This window comes from Struthio camelus, chromosome 4 (assembly GCF_040807025.1).
Source record: "Struthio camelus isolate bStrCam1 chromosome 4, bStrCam1.hap1, whole genome shotgun sequence".
Lineage (NCBI taxonomy): Eukaryota > Metazoa > Chordata > Aves > Struthioniformes > Struthionidae > Struthio > Struthio camelus.
Genome location: NC_090945.1, coordinates 79406451 through 79433839, shown reverse-complemented (window position 1 = coordinate 79433839; position 27389 = coordinate 79406451). Strand labels below are relative to the sequence as shown.

General features: G+C 37.3%; 1 protein-coding gene across 3 annotated transcripts in view; it reads left to right on the top strand.

The window, feature by feature from the left end:
- Positions 1 to 27389, top strand: part of UVSSA (UV stimulated scaffold protein A) — a 57819-nt gene that overhangs the window by 15261 nt on the left and 15169 nt on the right. For all 3 annotated transcript variants that reach the window (XM_009686278.2, XM_068943602.1, XM_068943601.1), the window contains exons 7-9: positions 9970 to 10078; positions 22208 to 22385; positions 23895 to 24047. In XM_009686278.2, coding sequence (XP_009684573.2) covers positions 9970 to 10078; positions 22208 to 22385; positions 23895 to 24047 — 440 coding nt within the window. The remainder of the gene's footprint in view (positions 1 to 9969; positions 10079 to 22207; positions 22386 to 23894; positions 24048 to 27389) is intronic.

Here is a 27389-nt window from a genome sequence, read left to right as displayed (position 1 = left end):
TTTGTTTTTAATTACTTTTCAGAAAAAGAAGCTTTTCTATTTTTATAAGTCTTACCTGAATGTAGAACTGGCAAAAAAGAAAACACTGTAAAATTAACACTCAAGGCACTGTTCTCTTGTCACAGTGTTTAATCAGCTAGTGCGGTTTATTTTTAATTTTTTTTTCTTTCAGAGAACTGAACGTGGCTGTGGTATGCTTTGCAGTGGATATGCTGCCTGCCGCTGTTGCAAAGTTATTAAAAATATCTTGTTATGCAAATCTAGTCACAAATTTTTAAAGTTGTCACTGTGACGACCTCTGATCCGTATCTGATTCGCAGGTCACACGATGCAATTTGAGGCTCTTGTAACAGAGTGTAAAATAAAGTAGGGTGTCTCTGTCATCTAAAGTCAACCCTTATGTTAAGTTTCTAAGTTTCTAGGCCAAAGGGTCATTTCTCTTGATTCATCCATGAATACTGAGCAATGTGTGCTCTGCAGTTATTAGGTGTAAATTTGTTTCGTACTCTTTATCCATCCCACCTTACATGGGGAAAGAATGTTTTGAAGTGAGTAAAATATGTTTGGGAAGTTCAGTACAGGTAGGTTGCAAAAAGTTGATTTATAAAAAAGGAAAAGAAAAATATTCAGGCTTAGAACACTACCAAGAGAATTTATTAGAGTAGGTCTTTAATGTTATTGCGTGGACTAAATTTAAAAGTACATATATACACCTCTAATGTTGTCTGCGTTCCTAAAATGCACAATAAAAATTCTTAAGCTCATGTGGCTCTTGCATAGAATATTTTGTTGACTTGTTGCCTGTAGTTGGGTTTATTTAACGGAGGCAAATATCCAGCTATTAAAAATATAGCAAATGAAATATTCTTTTAAAAGTCTATAATTGCAGATTTGTTCATAAAAGTGATAATTAAAGTAAATTGCCATTTAGCTGCTGATTTTATGGGGGAGTGTATGTATGCAAAATATATAACAAAACACAGTCACTGATGATGGATACAAAGTTTTAGTAGCATAAGTTTGGGATAGTCTAAACAATAGTGGTAATCTTATCAAATGCCGTGGAACCTCTTTGCATGAGTGAGCACTAATGGGAAACTTATTATACCACATTTTAGATGAAAATCACATTTCCTAAAATTTTATAAAGACAACTGATAATGAGATTTTTTTTTTTCTCAGCTCTACAGTGTAGCTTTTACCATATATAGTCCTCTGAGTCATAAAGGAGTTAAATAATTCCAAATATTCCTTGAAGTCTTTCAGGTGGTCATGGAAATATGGTTCATCATCTCATAAATGACTTGCAACTAGCTGAAAAGCACTGGAAAACCTAAAAGCTTCTCTGGAGGGGGAAAGAAACAGGTATTTTTGGTTGATGACCTTTGAGATATCAGACCATCAAACAGCTTTTTGGCCGAGAACGGATACAGCCAGTCCTGGAACCCATTGCAGCCTTAAACAATTACTTTAAGCAATTTCATCTAGACTGGTGAGACTGGTGTAGCAGGGACAGTGGGTAGAAGAGAATGCCTAGTCAGAAGAGGAGGAGGAGAAGGGAGGGATAGTTGAAGCACAGTGACCGTTCAGGTAACGTTGTAGCCATGAGAGTGGCTATAGGATAGCTGCTTTCTTATTTGGTGACAAAAATGAGGGTGTTCCTACTGCTTATAGCAATAGGAAATGTTTCTGGAGTTCTGCTCTGGAATAGGTGTGTTCCTGTCTGAGCATGGCCTCTGAACAAGATTTCCTGTCACTTGGTTTGTTGGTTCTGTCGCTTCACTGACCTGATCCTACCTCAGCCTTCAAACCTGCAAACCTTTCCTGTTTATGTCAAGATAAATGAAAAATTGAGAATGCGCTTCAGAGTTTCCTTACTCATTTTTTTTATCCATGAGTCAGGAAGAAAATAAGTTTGGTTTTCAAGACAAAGGGAATGAGTGCAACGCCATTTCCTTCTTCTTCTGTAAAATCACTTCTTCTGTTCTACAGTTCTTGAAGCCATAAAAATGAAACTCCACAGGTATTTCTTAGGATGTTACATAGTTGCTAAATCCACTTCTTAATAGGCAGGTTGGTTCTGCACAGGTTCCTGTTGTACTACTTTGTGGGCACTGAACAGGAAAGAGCTTATATATTTTAGCGGTGATTATGTGGTTGGTTTAAAGATCGTCTAAGTGTGAGCAGCAATCAAAAGGGGCAGTCCTGTCTCTTTCCTCCCCGATGAATCCCATTACCTCCCTTGCACTATGTGTAGAGCTCCTGTGGCTGCACGACGTGACTGGGCTGAAACCTAACCTAGAAAAAAGATTTTGATGCAAGCATTAAGCCCAGATAGTGAGAGTGTCCCTTTCAGTAGCAGTGTAGATTCAGGGAATGCAGATCCAACTGTGCAGCTGAATCCTTATTTAATCAGGGGACTCCAAAATTGATGGCGTGAGATATGGTTAGTTCTTCTCTCAGTGTGAATGCAAAACTGGATGAAAAAGTAGAGTGAAAATACTGCTCTGTTAAAATACATTCTTTCTTTTTACTGTGTAATAAGATGTGGTGCTTAAAGTATGCACAGTAACTATGTGGGAGAAGTACATTCCTGTACAGAAGTAAGGAATCTAAAAGTAAGATGTAGCTTTAAAAAAAAAAAAAAAAGAAAGAAATGTCCCATAAATGTTTTTGTGTAATGTTACACAGTAACTTCTGATGATACAGATTAAGTGTAGATATCAAATGCAGATGGTCAGCATAAATTCCGTACGAATCGTAATTTTTTGTCATGTTTGGGAACTTTTAGCTTTAATATTGAAAGGCAACAGACTTCTGTTTCAGCTCTCTGGGATGCATGGAGAGGAAAGGCATTGTTAGACTTGGAGATCTTGGGTAGTTTAAGTGAAACTATTACACAGCCCAGTGAATGTAGTATTTATTTTTATGAAAGGCTAGGATTACACAAAAGTTTTGCTTTTCTGATGTACTTTGCTTAAAGGCTTACGAGTATTTACCCAACCAGCTACACTTGATTTTGGTGGATGGTAGGTGCCCAACGAGTGAGGTATAAAATGTGTCTGAGGATCTGAGCCAAATAATTAAAGAAAAAACACTTGAGTGGTTATGGCTAAAGAAGTACTAAACTTGCTTTGCAGTATCTTCCAGAGATGGCCTTTTTGTTAAAGGTACCAATCATGAAACTATGAAGTATATGAAACTACAGTTTGAATGAACAATTATAAAACTATAAATGCCCATGGTAGTACATACATATATTAGACATGTGTTCCATCTGAATCATGATTTATTTAAATCCAAGCTTTTTTTAAAGTGTCTGGCAGCCTTAAGGTCTGCTGGTGTGGCATGTTGAGCTTGATATGCTTTAGAGATGGAAGTTTCTGTAGACAATAAAGCAGAGAGATATGGGTTTTGAGCAACATGCCTCATCACAATTGACCTTTCAGCCTGAATGTCTGAGCTCTGTTTACCGCTGGGTTGAATGGGGAGAGATTTGGCACAAGTCCGGAGTGATCCTCATACTTCTGTCTCTGGAACTGTGATGATACTCGCAGACCACATCTGGCTAATGTATTGCTTTAAAGAAAAACCGGTTGGATGAGTAACTTATATTGCTGAAGGAATTTGCAGCAAGATGTGCCCATTCACCAGCATTGTGCTTTGGCTAATTGTTGAACTGTAACCCTTTTAAGCGTTTTTGCTAACTTTGGAGAGTTATGAAGTAACGCCGGAAGTACGTTCCCAAATAAAAGTCAGGCTGCCCGAGTAGCCTGTGTGCTGGTGAGCAAGTACAAATAGAATGAGTGGTGATACTTTTATGAGTAAGCATAAAATGTGGTGTGCCTAGGCTACATATCTAATTTGCAGTCATCTGGATTTGAATTTATGCCCAAATCATGGAGAAAAGGGGAGGGAGCGTGTGTGTGGGGAGGAGATCCCTATAAATATGGCTCTTTTAGTAGTTTATGTTTTCCTGGCACTGCAGTCATCAAAGGAGAAATCAAGCACAGTTCTGAAATCTGTCAAAATGCCAATGTTTATTTCTTTCTCGTGCTGTGTTGGATAATATAAAAGGAAGGATTAGGAGGACCTTGTAAAAGTCATTAAGTTTAAGAGACATTGTTTGACTAGTCACTTTCTATTAGTGGTACTAGAGAAATTATTTTTACCCATTCAGTGTTTGGTTACACAGAATATCCCCAAATTTTGCTTAAAATGAGTGAAATAAGTTTTGTGTTGTGGTTGAATAAAAAATGTATTTGTTTGAGGCTGCCCATTTAACTAGGTTCTCCTGTGATAAATATTCTGGTTGGTTCCCTAACCAAAATCTTCAGCCTCTAGAAAAATACTTAGTTGGCTTTGAGTAGATGCACATGAGATATTGGCATGGTGGAATAATTTGCAAGATCTTTCAGTGAGGGTATTAGCATATAAATAGCAGATGCAATGACGACCATCACAGCTGAGTACATTTAATTTTTAGTTTATAAGATAGAATGGGTTTTTAAATGCATAGCCATCAAGCCTGCTGAAAGACAAATGAAGTTTAGAGTTCACTTGTCTGAGGATGCCTTACATCATTTTTTTTTTTTAAAGGGAAAAAGACACACATAAAACTGAACAAAAGTGATTTCTTGGGTGAAAAGTAATTGAGATTGCAAACCAAGTTAATTAGACCTTACAAAATTTATTTAATGGTCTCAGCTGTAGTTTGCTAGTGGTGGTTTAGTAAGTAGATATGACTCCTCCGTGTGTTATCTTTTCTCTTCCTTCTTTTTCAAAATAATTAGTAAACACTGTACATCTAGTCCTATAAACTGATTGCATTGTATATTTCAGTCGTTTTATTGCTTGTTTTAAATATGATTGTGGAGGCTCAGATTTTTAAATCCTTGTAACAGAATGTACTAATCAATTTGTGTAAAACTGGAAAAAGGACGAAGGGCTTTTTCTTTATGTCTTTCCAAGTGTTGTGTAGTGGGTGGAGTTTTTTGCATTTATTACTGATTAGGATGAATGAGTGGGGCCTTTAACTGCATGTGTGGTTCCACTGAGCAGCACTAAGGGCTGGAGGCATCAGAGTAATAACCCCAAAGCGGAAGATATGAGTGTATTTCTGCTGGCATCGGTATCTGTTTTAAGTACTAATTTTTATGAGATGGAGTTTGAGAAGGAAACATCTGGGTTTGGAGGAGCGTGGTTTGTTTGTGTTGGTTTTTTTTTTTTTTTTAATGAGTTAGGAAACAAACACGTATAGTTGTCCACATGGAAAAGTCAGCACTACTTAAAGTTTTTTTTTTTTTTAATGGAAATTAGGAGAATTGAAGAGACAATATTCGAACTCTGTGTTCTGTTCTAATCCTATCAGTGAAACTAATACATGCATCTGTTCTGCATGTTTTCTTTTTGATGTATTCTTGTATGCAAATAAGTTCATGACAAGGCTGTAGAAACTGGCTAACTAAAATATGCTTTTCTCTAGCAGTGAGAGATCTAGTCAGTAATTCTACTGCTTTAGGAATATTTTTAAAATGTATTTTTGCAAAAACAAGATTCACTTATATGCAAGCAAATTTCAGTGTTGTTGTGGAGCAGATTAACACTGAACTGAAAATATTTGATTCTCCATCAAACGCTTACTTAATGAGCAGTGATGGTGCAAGTAGCCTCAAATAGCTCAGACTCTGTCAGGTCTGCCTTTACGTGGACTATCCCCTAGTGACAGAGGGAAAGTAGTTCACCCTTCATCTCTAAGATGATCAAAAAGAGTGCCAAACTGTGCTGGTGACTTCCCGCCTGTCGCCTGATAATTACGAAGGATTGCGAACACAGACTTTTTTTTCCACGTTCCTTGACAGGTTATTGAGAAACAACCAGTTGCAAGACTATTTATCTTGAAGGTGTTTAATTCTGTAAACTACAAGAAAAGTTTTACGTTGTAGTGTTTATCACTTGAGCTCTCACTTTACCTCGTATATGGAGCATTAGAAATGGTACATTGCTTATTTTACCATTGTCTTGTTGTTATTGTTTGTGAATGCCTAACCACTCCTTCCTGCAGGATTGTAATTTACCAATTCTACCTCTTAAAATGTTGTTTTAAATATTTGTTTCTTCCGATGTAATCATCGATTGTTGATAGCTTTGTTTGTTTTTTAATTGACTGGAAAAGGATTACCTATAATGGCAAAGCAGAGAACGGGTAGTTGAACTTTCATACTGCATTTGTAGAGTTTATTTTGGAACTTTCTTGAAGTTTGAAAATTGGAATTAAAACAAGTGGCTTTTCTGACTCATAATGTTGCCCATGAGTTCTCCCCCTTTTCACAGAAGGGGAGCGGGAAAAACGGCATAAACGGGATGCTTCTGGTGAAGTATCACTGGAATGAAGTAATCGAGACATTCCTAGCCACTGATCCTGTGCAACTTTTGAGTTTCCAGCAGTGATGACTTTCCTATTTGAGAACAAAAAGGAAAATAAGTTATCTTGTTAAGGACGGTATCAAAATAAAGATTTTATGTCTATTTGAAGGGAAAAGAGAGCTTAGTTCATGATAGTTGGCTAAGCAGTTTGTTTGTTTTTTGTTTTTTAAAAAGGAAATCTGAATTTAATAAAAGACCTCAGTGAAATTCAAGGGTGTGAACAATAAGCATAATATTTTATGAAAATGACCCCCATATTTAAAACCTGGCATTATATGTTATGCATTGTAGCACCAAGTCCACATCTACCTTTTAGAAAATTAAAACACATAAATTCTGTTTAGTGTTTGATATGCACTGCACTAGCTGAAAGCCATAATGCCCCTAAAACCTTGGGTTGCTTTTCACCTTTCATAAATTCCTGGGTAGATTCTATACAAAAAATAATTTTCAGCTCCGTGGCTCATTGTTATTCAAACTTGATTGATTGTCGTCATTTACTCAGTGAGGAAGTTAAGTGCTCCTGTCATTTCCGAAGAGTATAATTGGGACGTTTCACAGGTCAGCGGTAGTGACAGGTTTCCCTTTTGATTAGTGTTAGACTGATAACAAAAATTACAGTTTCCTATGATTAATGTTTTCTATAGTAGTTGAACGCACAGCTCATGGGTTGTACCTAAACAAAGTGAATTTGCATCTGATTATGCCATTTCTCTGTCAGGCTTTTCACATGCTTTGAAGTTTTAAACCATGCAGGTATATGGTAAAGTTGCTTCTAATTCAGGTTTTTTGAAGCTGAGGGTTACTGAAGCCCACTTTGTTTTAGTATGTTTGTGTATTATACGGAGAGCTAAGTGCTTCCCAACAGTGTAGGAACAAATTAGGGGAAATCTCAAGTCAGAATAGTACTGTCCTGGATTCTTTCAGGTCCTCTCAGATCTGTCACACGCATGAGTACTTGTATTATACACGTACTATGTCTTAGATACGGTTTGGTGATTTAAGTTAAATGGCAAGTCTTAAATGAGTTTTCTTTCTCTTACTAGTTCATCACTGTTTCTCAGTTCCTTAAACCTGTTGCTTCTTTTTTATATACAAGCTACTTGTGAATAAAAACTGTAGAAATACACTGAAATTACTTTCTAAACTAAAGCTGTAGATTAAGATCATCCATGACAAGTTCTAGGTTGCTGTAATATTTTTAATAGCTAAATGAGGAATAGAACATGAGTATGTAAAATATGATGTTATCCTGCTTCTGGCTGGAGAAATAGGAGTGGATGTAATTTCCAAACTTAATTAAATTGCCCGTAACAGATAAAAAGGGAGTGACAACACCAGCAGAATTTTGAAATCAGAATACAAACAGACTAATTTCTGTTTAGTCTCTAGCCCTTTTCTGTTGCACAGAGTACAAAACCTTTTTTTTTTTTTTTTCCCTCAAAAGGTCATCAGAAAGGTCTTCTAAAAGTTGCAGTTCATCACGAATGTGCTGCTTTCATGTCCAGCGCCTTTGCGAGTTTGTGATTTGTAGTGGAGTGTTTGACCCTTTCTTTACATTAGAACTTTATTTTGATTTCTGCTGTGGAGGTGAGGTTCAGCATGTATCTGTTTTGGCTGTGCCACCTGGGGCCTGAATTGCTTCTTTCCTTTAGATGAGGAAGAATGATTGTGGTAGGAAACAAAAAGTTTACTAGGATGCTGCAGTATCCTCCAGCACAGCTGGGAGGTTGGCAACTGTATCCGCTAATTAGAGGAAGCGATAGCTTGGCTGAAGAGACTATGCTGTGCTTGTCTTTGACGACAGGTTATTTTCAAAGATGATTATGCTGGGATATTGTGTTAAAATGAATAATTAGATGCTCTCTGGTAAGGATGCACTAGTAAACCCACTGCATTCTTCAGGACAGTAATTTTTTTTTTTCAGAAGCTTAGAACTGCATCTTTCTTTGAGCAAAGTCTCTCTTTTTTTTTTAAACAAATGGAAAATCATATTTCTAACTTGCACCATCCATTCATTGTATGTTAAAGCATATGTTCAATATTGATGTTGTTTGTTAGAAATGCGTTTCAATCCTACTTGCAAGTAGTGCTGACCCAAAAGAAATACTGCTATTTATTTATTTATTAACTATACTCAGTAAACCAAGGTTAGTTTCTAGGTTTTGTGGCTTCAGAGTACAGGTATGATTTAAAGGAACTCATCTGTGCAGCTGTGACACGCGATTAGAGTAGTGAATTAAATTGGGAAAATTCTGCTGCAGGCAAAACCTGCAGTGTCCTCTAGTGCTTGCAACAATGGGTAGTTGATACGAATATCAATGTGAGTCAGGTGCACTAGCAGAAGTGAAGAACAAGGCTGAAAATAACAGAAATATATGCCATTTCTTACCTATTGCTTTGGCTTGTTGCAGTGAAGTCAATTGAAAAAGAGTGATAGTGAGCTCTGTGGTAAGGTTGCGTTTAGTGGATAACCTGTGCACTTCCTATAAAAGTGCATGGGAAACACAATAATTTACTAATGGTGGTGGTGTTAAGGATCAGGTAACTCTTAAGTTAGACAGAAGAAATGGAGCATAAAACCTGCAACACTGCTGTCTTTTTAGGGTAGTCAGCATTTGGGATTTTAAAATTCTGATAATACAAACCAATATCTGAGGTGGCACAAATGTTTTTAGCTTACGTGTAGTCTAGCAGAAAAATGTATTTTCAGGTATGAAACAAACTGAGGAAAAAAATTGTAGAGGTTTGTTGGTATGAACACAGTAATGCTTAGCTGAAATGAAATAGAGGTAGCCACTTACGTGAATTAATTACCCTAGTTAATTGGTAGCAATTCCATTTTTAGTTTTCGGCTAGTCATAGATATTCCATTTCAGAATGCGATATAGACTAAGTGCACGTTTTAAAAATCCCGTTTTGCTGGTCTGGTACGTAGTAATCCGTGCAGTCTAATTTCTTAATTAAGAAATGAATATATCAAAGTATTGAGTGTTGCTCTGAAGAAACGCCGTGAGACACTATAGTATACAGACAAATCCGACTGTTCTTGCTTTTGTCAGAATTAAACCAGCCAGTCCATCAGCTTCCCTTCCTGTTTGCTTGCTCTGTGGGTTTTCTGAGCCCTTAAACAATCAGTGATACTATGTAACATGCTGCAGACCGTTCGGGTGCACCCAAATGAGTGAAATGAAATAAAGAAGAGATAAGGCTGTAATTTGCTTATTAAGTCAAAATCTTAATGTTGTTTTAAGATTCTTCAATTTTATAAGTTCACGCTTTTTCAGACTCTAGCAGCTGTATGTGGAGTAATGGATCTCTTCTTTAAAGCCTCTTCTATATCTTAGGATAGAGTATGGCTTTAGAGATAAAATGTTAAGCAAAGGTCTAATCTTAGATAAAGATTAAATACATAATTAGTGAAATACTTTTGGCATAGAGTAGTCTCAGGGCTATCATGATGTCTGTAAAATATTTTCAATGTGGAGGGGAATGAAAAACAGTCTTCAAGTTAATAAAAAAAAAAAAATACTGTCTCTGTAGATGAAAGCCTCAGACGACGACGACGACGATGAAGAAGAAGAATTTGTGGAGGTCCCTGAGAAGGAAGGTTATGAGCCCCACATTCCAGACCACCTGCGTAAGGAATATGGTGAGTTTGCCCAGCTGTGAAAAGCTTTATCCCTGCATGTTACTGCTGCAGTAAAGTAAATAAACAGCCATTATGAAGTAATAAAGTGATCACTGGTGTGGGTAATCTCTCTGACTGCTATGAGGAAGTCATTACATAGATAGGGTAGCAGCGATTGGCTCTAGATAAACAAATACTTTCTAGGAGCAGAAGCAACTGAGACTAGAAGCTTATTTCGTTCCATCATGTTCCACTGTTAGTTTAGAGCAAGAAGCAGTGCTATATGTTTATATATGTGCTAAAGATATACTTACTCAGAGTGAAGGGATTGCAAAGTACAACTATAAATGAGCCTGGATATTAGAAATACGGGTAACAGTCTACTGAGATGGGATAAGATTTTGTACTGTTCCCTGTATTAATAGGTAATATGCAGCTACTTCTTCCCATAAGGTGGCCAATTTACAGCTCAGAACATAGGCTTTCGTTTCAATGGTGGTGTCATTGTTGCAAAAAGTTAAATGGAGCTCAGCCTTTTAGTGCAGAATTGTAGCCACTGAGCGCATACCAGATGACAAAACGTAATCTTGGTCTTGTCTGCTTTATTTAAATGAAGTAAGCCTTCTTTTAATGCATTTTAAAGATTTTTTTTAAAATAAATATATACTTGTAATGTGTTCTTTTGAAATTGAGCGGAGAGTTACTGGTGAAAGTTCATCTAAAATAATTAAATTTCAGTGCATTACTTCTTGTCCTGTGTACATCTAGCATATTAAGTGCCTGCAGCTTTGCCTCTGTGTAGCATGGTGTTTTTTAAGTCTCAGAAGTTTTAATACATTGTAGAGAAAGAGAAAGCGGCTGCCATCAAGTAAAAGTTAAGAACCTTAGACACTGTAGTAAGTTTCTCCTTTATTTCATCATAGCTCTTTGTGTGAGAATTGTTTTGCCCCGAATGTGTTGTTTGGGTGATGTTGCCTTTTTCACTCCTGTTCACGCTTATTTTTAACATGCACAGTTTGTGCCATAGAAGCCAGGCTTCAGCTTTTACCTGTGTAAGTCGTTTTTTTTTGTTTTGGTTAAAACTAAGGGGTATGCCTTTGTAAGCCCAAAAAGATACGGAGAGGGTAAACTTTTTGTCTGTCTTCTGCCGTCAGAATTGGCTACAGACAGTGAAAGGTATTCAGTAATATTCTGCAGTGACTGGGGTCAGCACATGGACCTCTCTTGGTATGAAGTCCTCATATAGTGCCTCAAACTTACTCTGTCTAGACTTTCTCTATTAAGGCACCGTGGTGCCCTTGGAAGTAAGCCCTGCATTGATTATATGGTATGTCTGTCTGTTTTCCCCCCTCGCCTAAGGGCTTGCAACAAGTCCAACTGGAACCACCAATTGAACTGGAGGAGGTAAATGTCTCATTTCCCACTTTTCCTTTATAGAGTGTGGAAATTAGCAACTGTACAGAGGATTGAGACTAAATCCGTGCCCTGGTGAGCAGGTGACTGCTTTTTGTGGTTTGGCTTGAATGACCACTTTGCACGTGCATTGCTTGAAACAAGCTATAGGCACGTATTTTGTCCAACAACTAGTTGGGGAGGATGAAGTAGAACTGGGAGTACTGAGATAGTGATAAGGTTGACATGGGATAGAGGGTGAAATGGGAACTGAATGTATTCATCGGGAGAGAACACAGGACAGTGGTGAAGGGCTGTAGGACACAGACACATAGGAACTGGGCAGCTCTTACTTTTCTGTTATGAAAAAAATTGTGGTGCAGCCTTCCAGATAGTTGTGAACAACATCTTATGCATATGCAGCTAGTGAGAAAGAGTTCAAAAAGAATAGTAGTGAGAATAAGTAAAGGAGCAGATGAAGTTAGTCACTACGGTAGTCCCTTTATGGGTTTTTTTTTTCGTTCTTTTGACTGTACTAATTGTGCCAAAACTTGACTTTTTCTGAATAGTTCCAGGGACTGGACTTGACTTTCATAACAGCAGCCTGATGTGATGAGTCCTAACATACGAAAGTTCTGTTTATTTCTTGTCAGCTTCCACTGGAAGTGAGATGGACTCCTTTCCCTTCTTTGTCTCCCTTTCCTTCACTCTCTCTCTCACACGTGTTCACGTTTGAAAAATAAAGCATCTTACCACCCTCTGTGTCGCACCACCGATACATTGCTGCCCCTTGAATTCTTCCTCTTGGAAAAGGATAAGAGAACAAACTTACTGCAACTTACCACCCAATCATCTGTCAATGGTATATTATCTACCCAAGAAAATTATAAGAATTTATATACAGTGGATTAAGAAATTCCCAGTTTATATTTAAACTATGGCTAATAGGAACGTACTTTATATTGAAGAAGCCAAACTGTCAGAAAACAAAACCTATCTCATCTTTTGTATGCATGTAGTTAGGTGGGAGCTACCGGTCACACTTGCTCATTCTTTATTTGATAAGTTTGTTTAAAAAAAATAACATTTTGAAACAAATGAACCATTATTGGTGTTCCTGAAGAAAGTCAGCTTTTTTGCTGCCTTTTAAAATGACTGCACAGGCTCCCCATTCAGGAAAGAATATCTGTTCAGGCCATCTTTAATGCCTGTGCTTTCTTCCACCTTTATGTACTTAAGTGCTTTCTTGAACCAACTTGTCAGTTGGTAGTTCTAATTCTTTTTTTTAGAATATAACTATAGCATAAATCAGCTGACTGCTGTGTAATTACTTGAGGTCTGTAGAAGTAAAATTGAGAATTGTATTTGCTCTACTGGCTTCAGTTATACTTACATTTTTAATGAGAAAAAACAAACTAAGGATCCTTATGGCACATTTTTGTTTAGAAGAATGAATTACTAAAGTAAAATAAATGAGAACAAATTGACTTCATAGTCACGTGCTACCGTGGAGGCCTAACTGTGTTAGAAGATCAGCCCTCTACTTAAGTAAGATCATTTGTGCCACATACCAGTGCAGTTAGCAGTGACTTTAGCTGTATCTTAATATAATCCAAGTGTGAACTACAGAAATGTAGCAAAACATTTAGTTCACAAGGACTCTGAGCTAAGAAACTAGAAGTCTGTGTGGAATATCTTAACTGCAACATTAAGCCTTCCATTTAAAATATATTGTGACTGTTATGTAGAAGGTGTGAACAATTCAAAGGCTTTTCCCTCGTGTTACTTTACATGAACAAGCCAGGAAAATCAAACAGCTCCTCAGATTAAATGTTTATACAAAGTAGTAAGACAAAGATGTAAAACATGGCTGTGGAACTATTCTGAAATGTAACATTTAGATACCTGATTTAAAAGTCACTTTATTCCCTTTCACTTTTCTTAAGAAAATGACAGTATTCTACCAACAAAATAAATTTCAAGCTCAGATGCTATTTTTGAGGACATATTTCTGATTCTCTTGAGATCTGAAAAGATATTTGGAGACAGGGAGGTTTTGTATGCATAAATATACGCACACACATGTAATGTCTATGTCTATGTAGTTGGTGACGATGGCCCCCAAATTGTTGATGATATTTAATATGTAAGATGAGCTGAGCATTGGATGCCGTTTGGGTGGAGGGAGAATTAAGTCAATTTGAATCTCCATGTGTAAGATGAAATGTAAATTTGTTAAAAGAATTTAGGTGATTAGATAACTGAAGTGTGAAGCTATAACCCATTAGGGGTGTCATGCCAAATTAACATTACCAGACTTTTAACGACCTCCCATTTGTATAATCCTTATTTACACTTGCACCTGATGTCTGCAACAGACAAGAAACCAGCCATGCTGTGGTACCGCAGAGCCGCTTTAAAAGCACTATATTGCTAAAGAGAATGTTTGGCTGAAAGAGCAACAGCTCTGGGAAAATAGTTTTCATAAGGTTACTCTGATTCTCAGCACTCTGCGCCAAAATTACCTACTTCCACTGAAGAGTGACTTTGCTTTATAGGGCTGGTACTGCTGACCTCTTAAGAATTGAGGTCTTATTTCAAAGCAGGCTTAGGGAACAGATGAAATCTTGTGTCCGCTTGCTATTTCCTCACGTTACAGCCTTTGCTATTTAGCTGTCGGTTGCAATGGCTTAAAGCCCTAACAGTGGATAAGGTGAAGGATGGACCTGTGCTGTTTGGAGACATAGTTCTTGTGACAGACAAAGAATTTGGTGCTGACGCTAAGATAAGATATTCCTTCCTGCCCTGTCTTATTCCCTCAGTTATTTCAGCATCACTTGTTTGTAGCTGAGCTGTGAGCTACTTGCAGAAGTGTCTTGGTTTGAGAGATGTGCTTCTCTATGTAGTGATGGAACAGTTTTTTGATCTAGTTCATAGCACCACCTTTCAAGCAACCGTTCTCTCTGCTACTTGTGTCTTAGCGAGGCCAACGGAGTCTGGGGAGCAGTTCCAGTTAAAAGTATGCTCGCTCTCCAGACACCGCTGGTTACGTTGAATAGATCTCCATTTACTGTAGTGGGATTTCAAGCACCTGTGCTTAGATGCATAAATAAGTGTTTTAGTCTGAAAGCTGAATCCCATTCTAATTATGTAATATCAATGTGCTAATAGGCTCTCTCTTTACCATTTGATCTTTCTCCCTAATAGGTTATTCATAATTCTTGTCTGTGTCCCAATGCATGCACTAATGAATGTACTTACGCAATACTGCTTTGAGGTACAGGAAAGTGGTATTTCCACTTTACAAGTGGCGATATGAGGAAGCTGCCTGACTTGGGAACGTTAGTGTGGAAGCAGTCTACTCTGGCTATCGGGTTTTGTCCTTGCACTGATTAAAAGGAAAACTGCCTTGAAAATGTGGAATGTAATAGAACAGTCATCATTAGAGATAAAAATAGAAAAATTCATTAGTGATTTATTGGAATCTGATTCTTTTATTCCCTACGTAACAGATTTTCTAAATGCTTGAGGATGTTTTTGTTTGCGTGGTCAAGAATACTGTTTCACCTGTGTCACTCTGCGAACAATGACACTGAATTTTAAGCCCTGCATGTTGTCTAACCAAATGTATGGCTGTATAGTTTCACTGTGCTAATTCCTCCTAGCTGTTATTTACCTGCTTCCTTTTTGCTGCAGTACATATAGAAGCACAAAAGTAGGAAAACTATGTTAATTATTGTATACAGTAATAATCTGTTCTTTTATCCTACATCCAAATGAAATTATTCCCATAAAAAGCTGTTTTGTTGTCATATGTAAAAGATTTAAAGCTAAATGTGACAAAAAGAGCATTCACGCAAGTGTTCATGAAGTGAAATAGAAACCACTTCCAGCTATGAAGAAATAATCTTTCTTGCCGGTCTTTCTCTCCATAAAGGCATCTAACAGATTTAGTTGAAACAGAATGATTACCCGTTATTTTTGCTGTAATGGGTGTAACGAAAGTGTCAGTGACGAGTGGGATTTTTTTGTTTGTTTTTTAGAACTTTGACAATTAAGTTGTTTTAATAAAATGTTAATCAGTTCTTCCATGTTCAAATTAGCCATCCAATTATGGCTGTTAAATACCACTTTTTATATTTTCCAGTCAGGTTTTGCTCAGTTCTGTGATTTTTTAATTGTACGCACGGAAAACATGGAGAAAAACCACGAATCCTACATACTTTCAAAAACTTAATAAAAATAATGTTGCGGTAGCTTTAAAGGTAGTATGGCTTTGGTTGAGCCTAGACTTCCACAGGAGAGAGCTAGATTATCATGGTGATGACCGTGAAGTAAACTTAACTCAAGGAAGCGTCGGTGCAAGTAAGAACGCTGATGTGAGATCAGCACAGCAGCTTCTGTCGCTAACATGTCACCGTGTCTCGTACCAAATGAAAGGTGGGTTTATCCAGGGGGTGGGTGCATGTCTGAAGAGCAGGTTGTTACAAATTGCTTTCATCAGCTACCGGCCATAACAGTGTAGATCACTGTAACTAACCAAATGATCTTGCCCTACCTTAGTTGTAATGAAAACAAATGGTTTTGATGCCGTTATAATTTGAGAATGGAGTTGCTGAGGAGTCTAAAGGGGTCCGCTGGCTGTTGACCCAAAAAATGGACACACGTGTGCTGACTAAATGGGAATTTAAAATGATACTTAAGCTTTTCTTTTCTTATTACACACATTTCTCAGATTCTTTTGGCTTGTGCTTTAAAAAGGCTAATGGCTTTTTAGTTTGGTTTGATTTGTCTGTTTTCCATGCCTCAGGAGCTTCCCGAGGGAATTCTTCCTGAATGTGGAGAATATGGAAAAGAGTTTTGTATGGAGAAAGAGCTCCATGGAGACCATAGGGAAAGCAAACCCTCAGATCGTATGAAGCACAGTTCTCGGGAATCGAATTTGAGACTTAGAACTACATTATCACCATTCCTTCATGCTACTTCTTGTTAGGCTGCATAAGTATTTGTCCGTTTTACTTGACTTCTTTATAGGAAAACCTAAAACAGGTTTTGTAGGGGGAAAGGACAGGTAGAATTACCTTCAGCTTTCACTACCCTGTGAAATTTGGCTTCCCCTTTCACAAATTAAGAAAGTACAGTTAACACAGTTGTTTGCCTCTCACTAAACAAGAGGCTAATACTTAGAATAAGATTTCTGTTAATATTGCTATAAATCCTTAAAAAAAAAAAAAAAAGACACATGACTGATTTGCTATAGAGATAACGGATTTAGCATTCAAGTTAGGGTTGTTAGTATGCTAGGATTGTTATGCAAGTTGTGATTGGAATAGCATACATTGATTTACCATAAACATATAGAAAACAGATATTCAGCATTCAGGTTAAGACCTTAGCCCTGATCTGCTATAATCAAATATATTTGTATTGCGTGATCTCAAATTTTCTTAACATATACAACATTAGAAGTATTTAATTATAAATGTGCAAGTAAGATTGCCTCATTGTATTAGCCTGTTTTGTGTGTGTGTGTGTATGTACATATATATATATATATATATATATATAGGCAAATGCATATTCTATATAGCTACAGTTAAGGCAATAATTGAGTAACATTTATTGTAATACAGTATTTGGAACGAAGAAAACTGCACGTTTACCAAAAAACATGATTGGCACTTCCAATAAAACACTTCTACATCCATGTAGAGTCAGTAAATTGTAGATGTTTCTTCAGATACATCGTGATCATGCAAACCGTTCCTCACTCTCAAGCAAGGTCCTTCTATGCAAATAAAGTTCCATGAAAATTTGGCAGGACACAGGATGTATTTGATTCCTACTGAAATTCTTAGAAGTTAGTAATCAGTGAACAGGGTGGTGTTAATATGTCTGAGTTGTTTGTGATGTCATTGTACTTCATAGGAGCTATATAATAGCCAGGGACTGCAAAATGATTAGCAAGAGGTTTAAATGATCAGGACAACCAGCGTGGGAGGGTTTTAACCTGAACTCTGCTTATTTGGCCTCCCTTAACTGTGATTGTAAAACAACGGTAAATAGGGTTAATTCATGACAAGTAATGTTAGAACAAATTAATGTATTCTGTACTTGCCTTAAGCCAAACCAAATACTTTATGTAATGTTATCGAACTTGTATAGTTAACTAACAGCTGTTACCTTTTTTCTTTTTAATTTCCAAAGTAAAATTTTGAAATTTTAGATAAATGTAAATGAACGTGCCTGCCTTTAAAGGGAGCTTCTGATTATAAAAGACTCCTTGACAACTTTTAAAAAGTACTGTAATGTGCACGGTAACAGTAGTGTGTGCAGTTGACCATGTGATTAAATTTTTTTTTTCAGTGTACCTTTGGCTTACCAGTGCCAAATAATATTCAGGTCTGCTAGAACCACCTCTGTTGTAGCATCCTCCCCCAGTAGATGTAGACAGCAGTTTGTTTTGTGGCATTTGAGGGCAAAAAGAGAATCGTGTCTATCATACAATTTTAAAATTAAAGGGGAAATTTTCTGCCACAATAAGTGATAAATGTTTTTATCTCTGTATGAGCTGAAGACACTTTTTAGATTTTGTTTATAGCAGCTACTTCTATAAATCTTTTTTTCCCACTTTAGAGTTCTTTAAGATGAAGTGGTACTACCAGGGGAAGAGCCAGATTTTATAGGTAGAGATGAAATTTGATCACAATTAAAAAAAAACCCTAAATATCCCTTTAATTTGTGATTAAAGATCAGATACATCGGGGATGACTTGTATAATTCATTCAAAGTTTTGTCACTTAGTGAGCAACAGAACCATCCTTGATCCACAAGTCCTTATAGGGAAACTTTGCAAAATTCTTTTCCGTTAGCAGTGAAGTTTGTTGTAGTTGCTGAGTAAAATATATTCAGGGTTTTTTTTTTTCATTTTGATCACAGGAGAGAGTAAGTGGGTAAATATTGTACCTGAACTGCTAGACTTTCCTGACGTTCTTGAACTGTGACTGTACTAATAGAAATCGCATATATTTGGCTTGAATAAGATTCAACAAATAGGAAATTGGAATTATTATATTCTTTCAGGAAAGTTGGAGTCCATAATACTTGCTTGTAGTCTATCTCCATTTTTTCAATTAAATGTAAGTGAATTTGAAGTAGTTAGATTTCGTCTAAATCCACACAGCTGAGGAAACCTGTGCTTGCTCTTTCTCTGAATTTTCACTGAGGGGCTTTTATCTCCCCCTAATCCCACCATTTCTGTCAGGACATAATCTCTTTCTCAAATTTACATTTTAATTACAAGGCCAGCTGAACTAGCTAAAATCAATAATGTCAGCATTCAGCAGCCTAACTTCAGCTGAAATCCCAGCCTCTCTCTTTCCTTCTATCGATTTATCTTGTGAACACGGTCTACTTTATTGCTTCAGGCAAATAGGTGCCATTTGGTCAGTTTAAACCAAAAGGGGATTTGAATGTTTTTATGATTCTTTCTAAAAGCTGCTGTTGGAACAGTTTTAACCTAGGTGCTGTGCTTGAGTTACAGAAAATGTACCGAGCAGCAGAATTATTAAGAGAAATTTTACTTTTAAAACTGCATTCAGTGCCACGTATGTCTTAAACATAAAACCCCACCATGCTGTTAAATACAACTCAAATACTGCTGTTGCCTGTGTAGTGACTCTTTAACCTGTCAGCAAAAACTAATTTTATAAACAAATATTAAAAAAAAAACCACACAGCGGTGGTGGTTTTAATGATGTAGTAATGTATTTACCTTTAGCCATTTTTCTGTTAATGGCTTAAAATAAGAAATCAATGGAAAAATATTTTGTTCTTGTAACCCTTAAGGATTCCTATATTGATTTTTGGATGTGATTTCTATCTATCTATATGTCACATTGTCCATTTATCTTTCTTGCCTTTTCTGTGGCAGTTTCTCTCCCCCCGCCATCAGTATAGTGAATGAGTGATCATGCTTTCCATAAAAATTATAGGGAAAAATTGGAATAAAATTAGGATTTTCTGAGAACTTTTTAACACATACACACATCCTTCCTGAAGAGGAGAAAGATGTGGTGAGAGAGACACACTTCAAGACAACTTGTGAATAGCGCACCCACAAGTGCTCTCAAAACCTTTACTTTAAGCAGTGGTTTTCAGAAAGGTATTCTTGTCGTAAAAAGTGGAGTTCTGTGGAGTCACCATGATCTCTTGAAAGGCAAATCCACAGCCTAGTAAATCTTTTGATTTGAGATTGTTTCTTTTGCTACTTAGCTTAGATGTTCCTCTGCTTAGTTCCATCCCATTATGCTTAATTATAATTTCCCTTATTGATGGTCCTCTTGCTAATTTTCAGATGACTTTCAAACATAGAGATTAGTCTTTTGAATGAATTTTTCAGAAGTTTTTAAAGCCCTGTTAACTTTGGGAAGGAAAGTTAGATAAGGTGAGCATGCCATGTTCATTACCTTCATTAGGAAACGTGATGTGGGCATGACTGAGCAAGAGAGTGATAGCATCAGGTCCACTTCTTGGTGGCATTACCAACAGCCAGCAGAAGCTGGCCCACCTGTGTCCACAGCTGTAGGCAGGTTCTCACCTCCCATCTGAGGAGAGAAAAGCCAAAAAGGGGTGATCTATCTTGGCATCCGTTCTAAGTTCAATTCTCAGGAAGCACTGGACAGCTAGAGCTGTGCTCCGTCGTCACGATTGAGACTTGTTGAAGAATCTCGTCTCACGGGTCCTGGTTGCAGCACAGCATCTTCTGGAGGGGCACCTAACTTTGATTTCCACATGTGTGCGTTTCTGTATGCCCTCATGAGGTTTCTGTATTTTAAATGTATATGACTTAAGATTAAGTTATGGAATTTTTAGTTACTGATAGTTATTTAGAGTGTTGTGGTACTTCGTTATTGTAGATATCTAAGGGAAAATAAGCGTGCAGTAGATTTTATATATTTTATGACATATTTCGTGATGTACGCTTATGTAGACTCTGGTAAAAAGCAAGTTGCCCTGATGTTGTACATGTTAAATATGTTTTTCTCTGAAATGAAAGTAATTTATGCACCAAAGTTACCTGACACTACTGGTCTGCAATCGCCCGCTCAGTGCCGAGAGTGTAGATATCCCGTTAACTTTTCCTTTTCTGGTTGATGTCTTGTGATGTAGTCAATAACCAGTAAAACAGGACAGCAAAGGAAGAGTAGTGCTGAATACAACTTCAGGGCTGGTTAGAAGTGAACAAGAGACCAAAAGTCCCAGTTAGATGATTGCTAAAACATGTCAGATAGACTCAGATTGTTTTCTAAATGAAGGCTGTGATAATTTGCTGGAAGTTTTAGTCCTGTGATATCATGATTTTCTTTTTGTGTTGATTTTGGTTTTTGGCGGGGAGGGGGTGTGACCTTGCATTTCAGTTGCTTACCTTATAAAAAGGCTTTCTTCTGTTCTAAAGGTGATGTAGTCTGTTATGTTAGCATGGGGGATCATGTCTCTCCATTTTAGATGTTGTTGGTTGAAAAGTTCTCGTTACTACTGCCAGCTAATAAAGTTGCTTCTGCAGCTCACTGGTAGAGGCATGTGCTGTCTAACTCCCCAGCCTATCTAATTGCATCATTACAGTCTACGCTGACTGTTTAATCTAGCTGTAGAAAGTAATTATGTTGCCCCACCACAGAGCTGCTGGTGCTGAAAATCTATGCTTGGTCCTGCCTTGCAGTGGGCTTGTTCCTCAGTTATAACTCGGGTAATTAGCGTCTCTTTGCAGTGCTCTGCGGCCATACTCTATGCTTCTGTCAACACTTAAATATTTTATCTTGACAAAGAGTGTGTCCCAGTGTATGTGAAAGCAGAAGGCTCTGTAGTCTGAGAGTGTATTTTGGATTTGAAACTTGCGAGTTGTGAGTGGTGCTGCCCTTTAACAAATCGCTAAGGAAAAAGAGAATGTATGTATAGCCCCTCGAAAGATGGTGTGTGTTCTAGGCTCAGGTGTGAAGGTTCAGTCTGGTAGCTGAGAATCATCAAAGGACAGGGAAGCATCTCAAAGAGACTTTATTTTTTCACCTGGTGTGCTGTTTCCCTGCCAGCCCTGCCGGATGGTGATGATTCCCGTTCTTGTCAGTCATGCTCGGCAGTGAAGCATCCTCCCAGCAGTGATTTCTCTTTGCCAGGCTGTAAGAGTTTTAGCGGTACTTTTTGCTAAGACACCATAGAGAATTAATCTCAGCACACAGGAGAATATGGATATCTGAGTTTCATTTTGCTTTCTCTTGCTCTGGGATTTCTTTCTGGGCTCTGAGTGTTGCACAGGAAACTTATATAGTGTTAGTAGTTCCTTGCTTCTGTTTTATCTTGATGTAACCTAGCATACAGAAATAACGTATGAGCAAGCTGATGTGACCCTAGAAACTTGTGTACAAAAAGCAATATTGCAATTTAAACAAGCATATATTGTTAAAACCCTTCTTTCCAAGGTGAAGTAACATCATTCTTTGCATCATGCCATGTCGTAGAAATTAAAACATTGTTTTGCTCTACTTAGTTACTCACTGCATTTCTGTACCAAAATAAGAAAGCTTTCACAGACAAATACCACTGTTGTCTGCTGGCCTCTATGAGTAAGATGATGTCTAATGTGACCTGAAAGCAGTAAAATAGCCCATTGAAACAAAATCTGTGTTCTGAGCTGTTTAGCCCTCCTGTAAAGTGTTCAGGGGAAGGAAAGAAACCCCTCATAAACATCTAGCTCTTTTGCAGGGCTAGAGCCCCTGTCGCCTCCAAATGTACCAGTGAGGAAGACGTCAGTAGGACTGGCTCTGGTGAGCTCCCAGACCCAGCCGGAAGGCAACGAAGATGAGCTTGACCCAACCTGTGCAGCTGCAACACTGAAACTTATTAGAGACAAGCTACCGAAGTTATCACCTCCATACACGAGGTTCTCTTCATTTTAATTATTTTAGAGACCGCTCTCTATTACTTGTATTTGTTAATAGCAAAAGTGTTTTGAAAAGTGCATCCTGAAATGGGTAGGCTAAAGGTTAAGGCTGTGTTGCTTTCACTTTAAAGTTAATTTTTTTTTTTCCTTAGATGTACATTCACTGCTTTAAAATTGGGGCTTTTGCTAATGATTGCACCAGGCTCTTGAGAAATCTTGTATTAATAAGTTGGTTTAAGTTGTATTTGGTGTAAATGGGGGATTTTTTTAATAGTGTCCAAGATACCATTTCCTAACCAAAAAATCCATCCCCGTTTGTTGAGGGTTTTTTTGATTTTACAGCTAAACAGATCATAGCCCTAATGCTAAATTAGAGATTAGTTTCAACAGTCTCAGGTTTCCTAGTGACTTATGCTATCAATGCTGTTTTGGAAGCATTGTTGTACTGATTTCAAAGAACTATTTATTGTCAGTCTTATTCAAAGCTTGCTGAAATGCCAGCCTGTCTAAGATTTACCTGCGAGTCTGTGGCCATGAGAGTGGAGTAATTAGTTAATGGTATGTTGTTCCAAAAAAGACACTTCTACACTGTCCAGGAAAAAAAAAAAAACCCAAACCTAGCAAACTGGAATGTAATCTCAGAAAGAGAAAGAGCTTTACTCCTTTGGATCTCTTGAGTTTGGAGTATTTTAGTTGGCAAAAAAAAGCTTATGTTTCAGAAAGGGTGACTGAGACCATTCAGCATTGTATTACAGAATACCTGAGATCTCCATAATAGCACTCTGCTTTTTAAGGACTAATGAATTTAGCAAGGAATGCTGTAGCTTTGGACTCCAGCATTCTTTGGTCAAAGAAAGAAAAGCAAATTGCAGTCATTGCTTATGCTGCTTATCCTATTTGTTTATTTTGCTTCATTTCATTTGTTTGTTGTTTATATCTATCTCTTTTTTGCCCATATATATGAAAGTTAGGCAGCTTGCTTGTACAGCTTGCTTCTTTTCTTAAGCAATTTTTCCGTAAGTAATATAGTATTACACCACACTGCCAATTCCATCTTTATCTTAGCAAAATATCCCGAAGATATAAGCTGGCACTCTGCCAACAAAATGACTGTAGTCTGCAACTGCCATACACACGTGGGTATGAATTCACAGAAGCATGACTATTATAAATTCAGTCTGCAATACAAACTCTGTAGCTCCTGTTACAGTACAGCAACATATGATCCATACATACTGCTTCACCTATAGACCTCTAGGCTTCTGCACCCATGATATAATATGTTTTAGCTAGCTGTAGCTGAATGTGCGGTGCACTGTGCTGTACTTAGTGTGAAGTGTAATAAGTCTGTATCCTATTTTAAAAAAAAAAAAGTGGGAGGGAGAGAATTCTGCAAAAGGTGGTTGAAGTTCTAGATGTGAGCTAATGTTTGTGTGAGAAGTTAATGGAAACAGAGAAAAAGTTGTGATCGTTGCTGTTTTCTGTTGACTTTCCATAAACTTTCTCCAGCAAGTCTGCAACTACTGAGCAAGCAGCTTTGGAAGAGCCCGACAGTAAAATAAGAAAACTGGAAGAAGAAAGAGCTAAAGCTCCCATCATGCCTTTTGGATTAGATCTTCACTACTGGGGACAGGACCAGCCAAGTGCTGGGAAGATGCTCAAGTAAATGCTCTTTTTCTTTTAAGAGAAATTTAAAAAAAAAATAAATAGACTTACTTGTACTCAGAGGTCATGCAGAAGGGTGAATCCTATTGTTTTTGATAATTACTTTTCTTCTTTCTCATGTGTTATGGGACCTGTAAATCTAGTCAGAAATTCTAACAAAAGGTATTTATTTTAAGAGGATGTGATACTAATCAAATATCCTTTGATGAATCAAAGCACGTTTTTCTGCTTTTTTCATGTTTGTGTATTTGCAGCATGGCAGCACTTACTCCAATTTAAATTGGTACCTCATTGTGCAAAGTGCTATGCAAGTACATAACAGATGATCCTTCTGCTGGAGTTTTACAGTCTAAATAATACAAACAGACAAGGTAGGAGAAAGACTGGGGAGGAAATAGTATTTTTCCTGACTTTACAGAGCGCTAACTGGGGAAATTGATAGGCTTGCTCAGTCGCACAGGAAATATGCGGCAGTGCCAGAATTTGAATTTGAATCTCTCAGCTCTGAGTTCACTTTTCATTCTTGTCTGGGAAGGTTCTGTGGTTTTTTGGGCATGAAGCAGTGCTGGCTTTGGGAAAGCGCTTTTAGCTTTTAGCAGCGCTGGGGAGAACTGATTATAGCTGTACATCAAGAACTTGTTTCTAGCAGTTTTTTTAAAACCTTTTTTTAGCCTTTTCTAATATTTTTATGTGGATTCAAAGGTATCGTCTGTATAAATTTTGTTCAAATCCAGTAGAAATTTAGGGTCAGTATGCATGAAGAAAGGCCTGAAGAAAGGCAAAAATCATTGACTGGATCAAACTTATATGTCCTCAGCAGTATTGTTTTAATTTTGAGTTTGTTTTCTTACCAAAGCCAAAAAAAAAAAAAAATTGCAATGTGGACTGGAGTAATAATGCCATATAAACAAACCGTAAATGATGCTGCAGCATGAAGCCTGAGCGAAACATCATCAACTTTTCCACATTTGCACACTGAGGAATATTGGATTCCCTGACATAAATTCTTCTGTTCCGCTTGATGTTTCATGTAATATTCTTCTTCATCTACCACTTTTCAGAACAGTAGCTAGATGACTGTCTTGCCACACTTGCCGTCCTCGTTTGTTGGTTTCCAATGCCTTTCTTTTTGGGGATGGGGAAGCACTAAATGGCATCAGTTGGATTGCTTTTGTCACAATTCACTCCGGTTTGATTTAACTCTCAGTGACAGCATTTGCAGAAAGGAACAAGAGGAAGGCTCTGTCCCTCTACTTGATTTTATAAAATGTTGCATCTGTTTTAAATTATTGAAAGCCAGTGAAATTTGATGCAGCAAAGTGTTTTAACACAGTCACCCCAAGCTTTGGGTTCTGTCTGGTGAGGTGTAAGCTTTTCAAGGCCTATACAATGGTTAAGATTTTCAGCAAGGCTTTAAGAAGCAGTTGTCTGTGATAATGACAAAAAGGTAGTAAGGCTTTATTTTACATTGCAAATGAGTTATTCAAGTCATAAGTGAAATCAAAATCATATTTCACTGCCTGCCTTGTGCTGTACTGTTTTATGCTTTCCAATAAAATAGAGGGCACGCTTCCGAACCTTACAGTCTATAACTACAGGTATGCCAATCTAACCAAAGATAATTTAAGTAACTCTGCACACACAATACCATTGACCCCGGGTATAAAATATATTTATGGAAAAATTAAGGTAGTCATTGACCAACTCCTTTAACTTGTTCTGTATGCATGCATGCTGTCTCTATAGCATGCTTAGAACAAAAACAGAACTACGTATAGAATGTGTAGGGAATTTGAGTTTCTGAAACCTGAAGTGAAATAGCCTGTCCTCTTCATTTTTTTTTTTTAAACACTACAGTATACTTCACTACAGCATTAAGGAGAAATTAAGATTTTGAAATACTGATAGTGAGACTGTAGCTATCAGGAAGATCATTTCCTAAACAAGTTTTGATTAGCTGGTAAATGATGAACTGGCACTTTCTGTAAAAAGTGAGAGGAACTGTTGACTTTATAAAGAGCTTGGAGCAAACCATTTTTCCTGATTTCACATTTGTTCAACTCATTAAGCTAGTTCAAGAACTCTTAAAATGAGTTTAAACAGCTGTAGTTGTACTTCTAGGGGGTCTGTGTATACTGCAGAGTGTTGTACTGTATAAAGCCCACTATATCAGCTTAAACCACCTTTTTGAGTAGCATGGCCCCTCCAGGCTGATTTGCCTTCCTCTTTGAGTTAAATCAGCTTACTCTTAGCATCAGGGTAAATTAGGTGATACACAGCCCTTTACTACTGTGGCCAGAGTGTTTCTGATATTCGGTTAACTCATTTAGAGCTTGTTCCAGGATCTCTGTGTACATTGTACTGGTTTTAGAATTTGTATTTACTTGAGCTTCCCGTTATCTTAATAACAAAGTGTATATAAATTTGTTTAAAAAGTGCAACACTCGTCTTTCAGATTCTTGTTTATTTTAGATTTCACTTAACCACTGTTTATGTGTTACTCCTCCTAATGTTGCAGGTATGCATGAAATTTCCATTAAAGCCTCTGTTATTTGTCCAGATCAAAAGCACTCTGAGTGGGGTGTTGATTTTCTAGCTGATCAGCTACTCCTCTGCTGATCTCACTTACAAAAAGCTTTTACTTGTCACATGCATCTTTTTTCAAAGATCTCTTGTGTTTTTCTGCCCCTTTAAAGCATTGCTTAAATTAGAGCAACAGAAAATCAGAAAACTTTGGGATTGGGATTCAACACTGCGTGGTTTTTTTTTCTCATCTGCTTGTAAATGTTTGGAGGAGAAGATAATTTATATGATTGCAGTAAACAATAATACTTATGAATGTCTGTAGGAGGCAGTCTTTTGAGACTGGTTCCCAAATACTGAGCAACGCTATATAGAGTAAAACATAGTTTTGATTCCCTTGAGATTTGTTGGATGTAGATTTGGGTGGGGGGGGCAAAATATTGAATAGAACTTTTTCCTAATAGGAAAGGCTGGCACACACAACTGTTGAATGCTTCATCATTCTCATGTAACTGTAATTTGATAATGTAGAGGTGGAGGGGAGATCAGGCTGCCATTTAGCATTAGAATTTTACGCAAAGATTCTGTAAGCCTACTTTGCGCATAGCAATCCAGTATGGTATCTTTTTTTAGACTGCTTTCCCCTCCTTGTGTCTCTAAGGTTATTAGCATAGAGTTATTAACGTTTATGAAGTTAAAGTACTGTACCATTCAAAAGTTTTTTTTTTTTCCACTCAGGGGTCCTTGCTTTCTCTCCCATTCCCCACATCCACTGACATGGTACTAATCTTCTTTACACCATATTATTGGAGACTA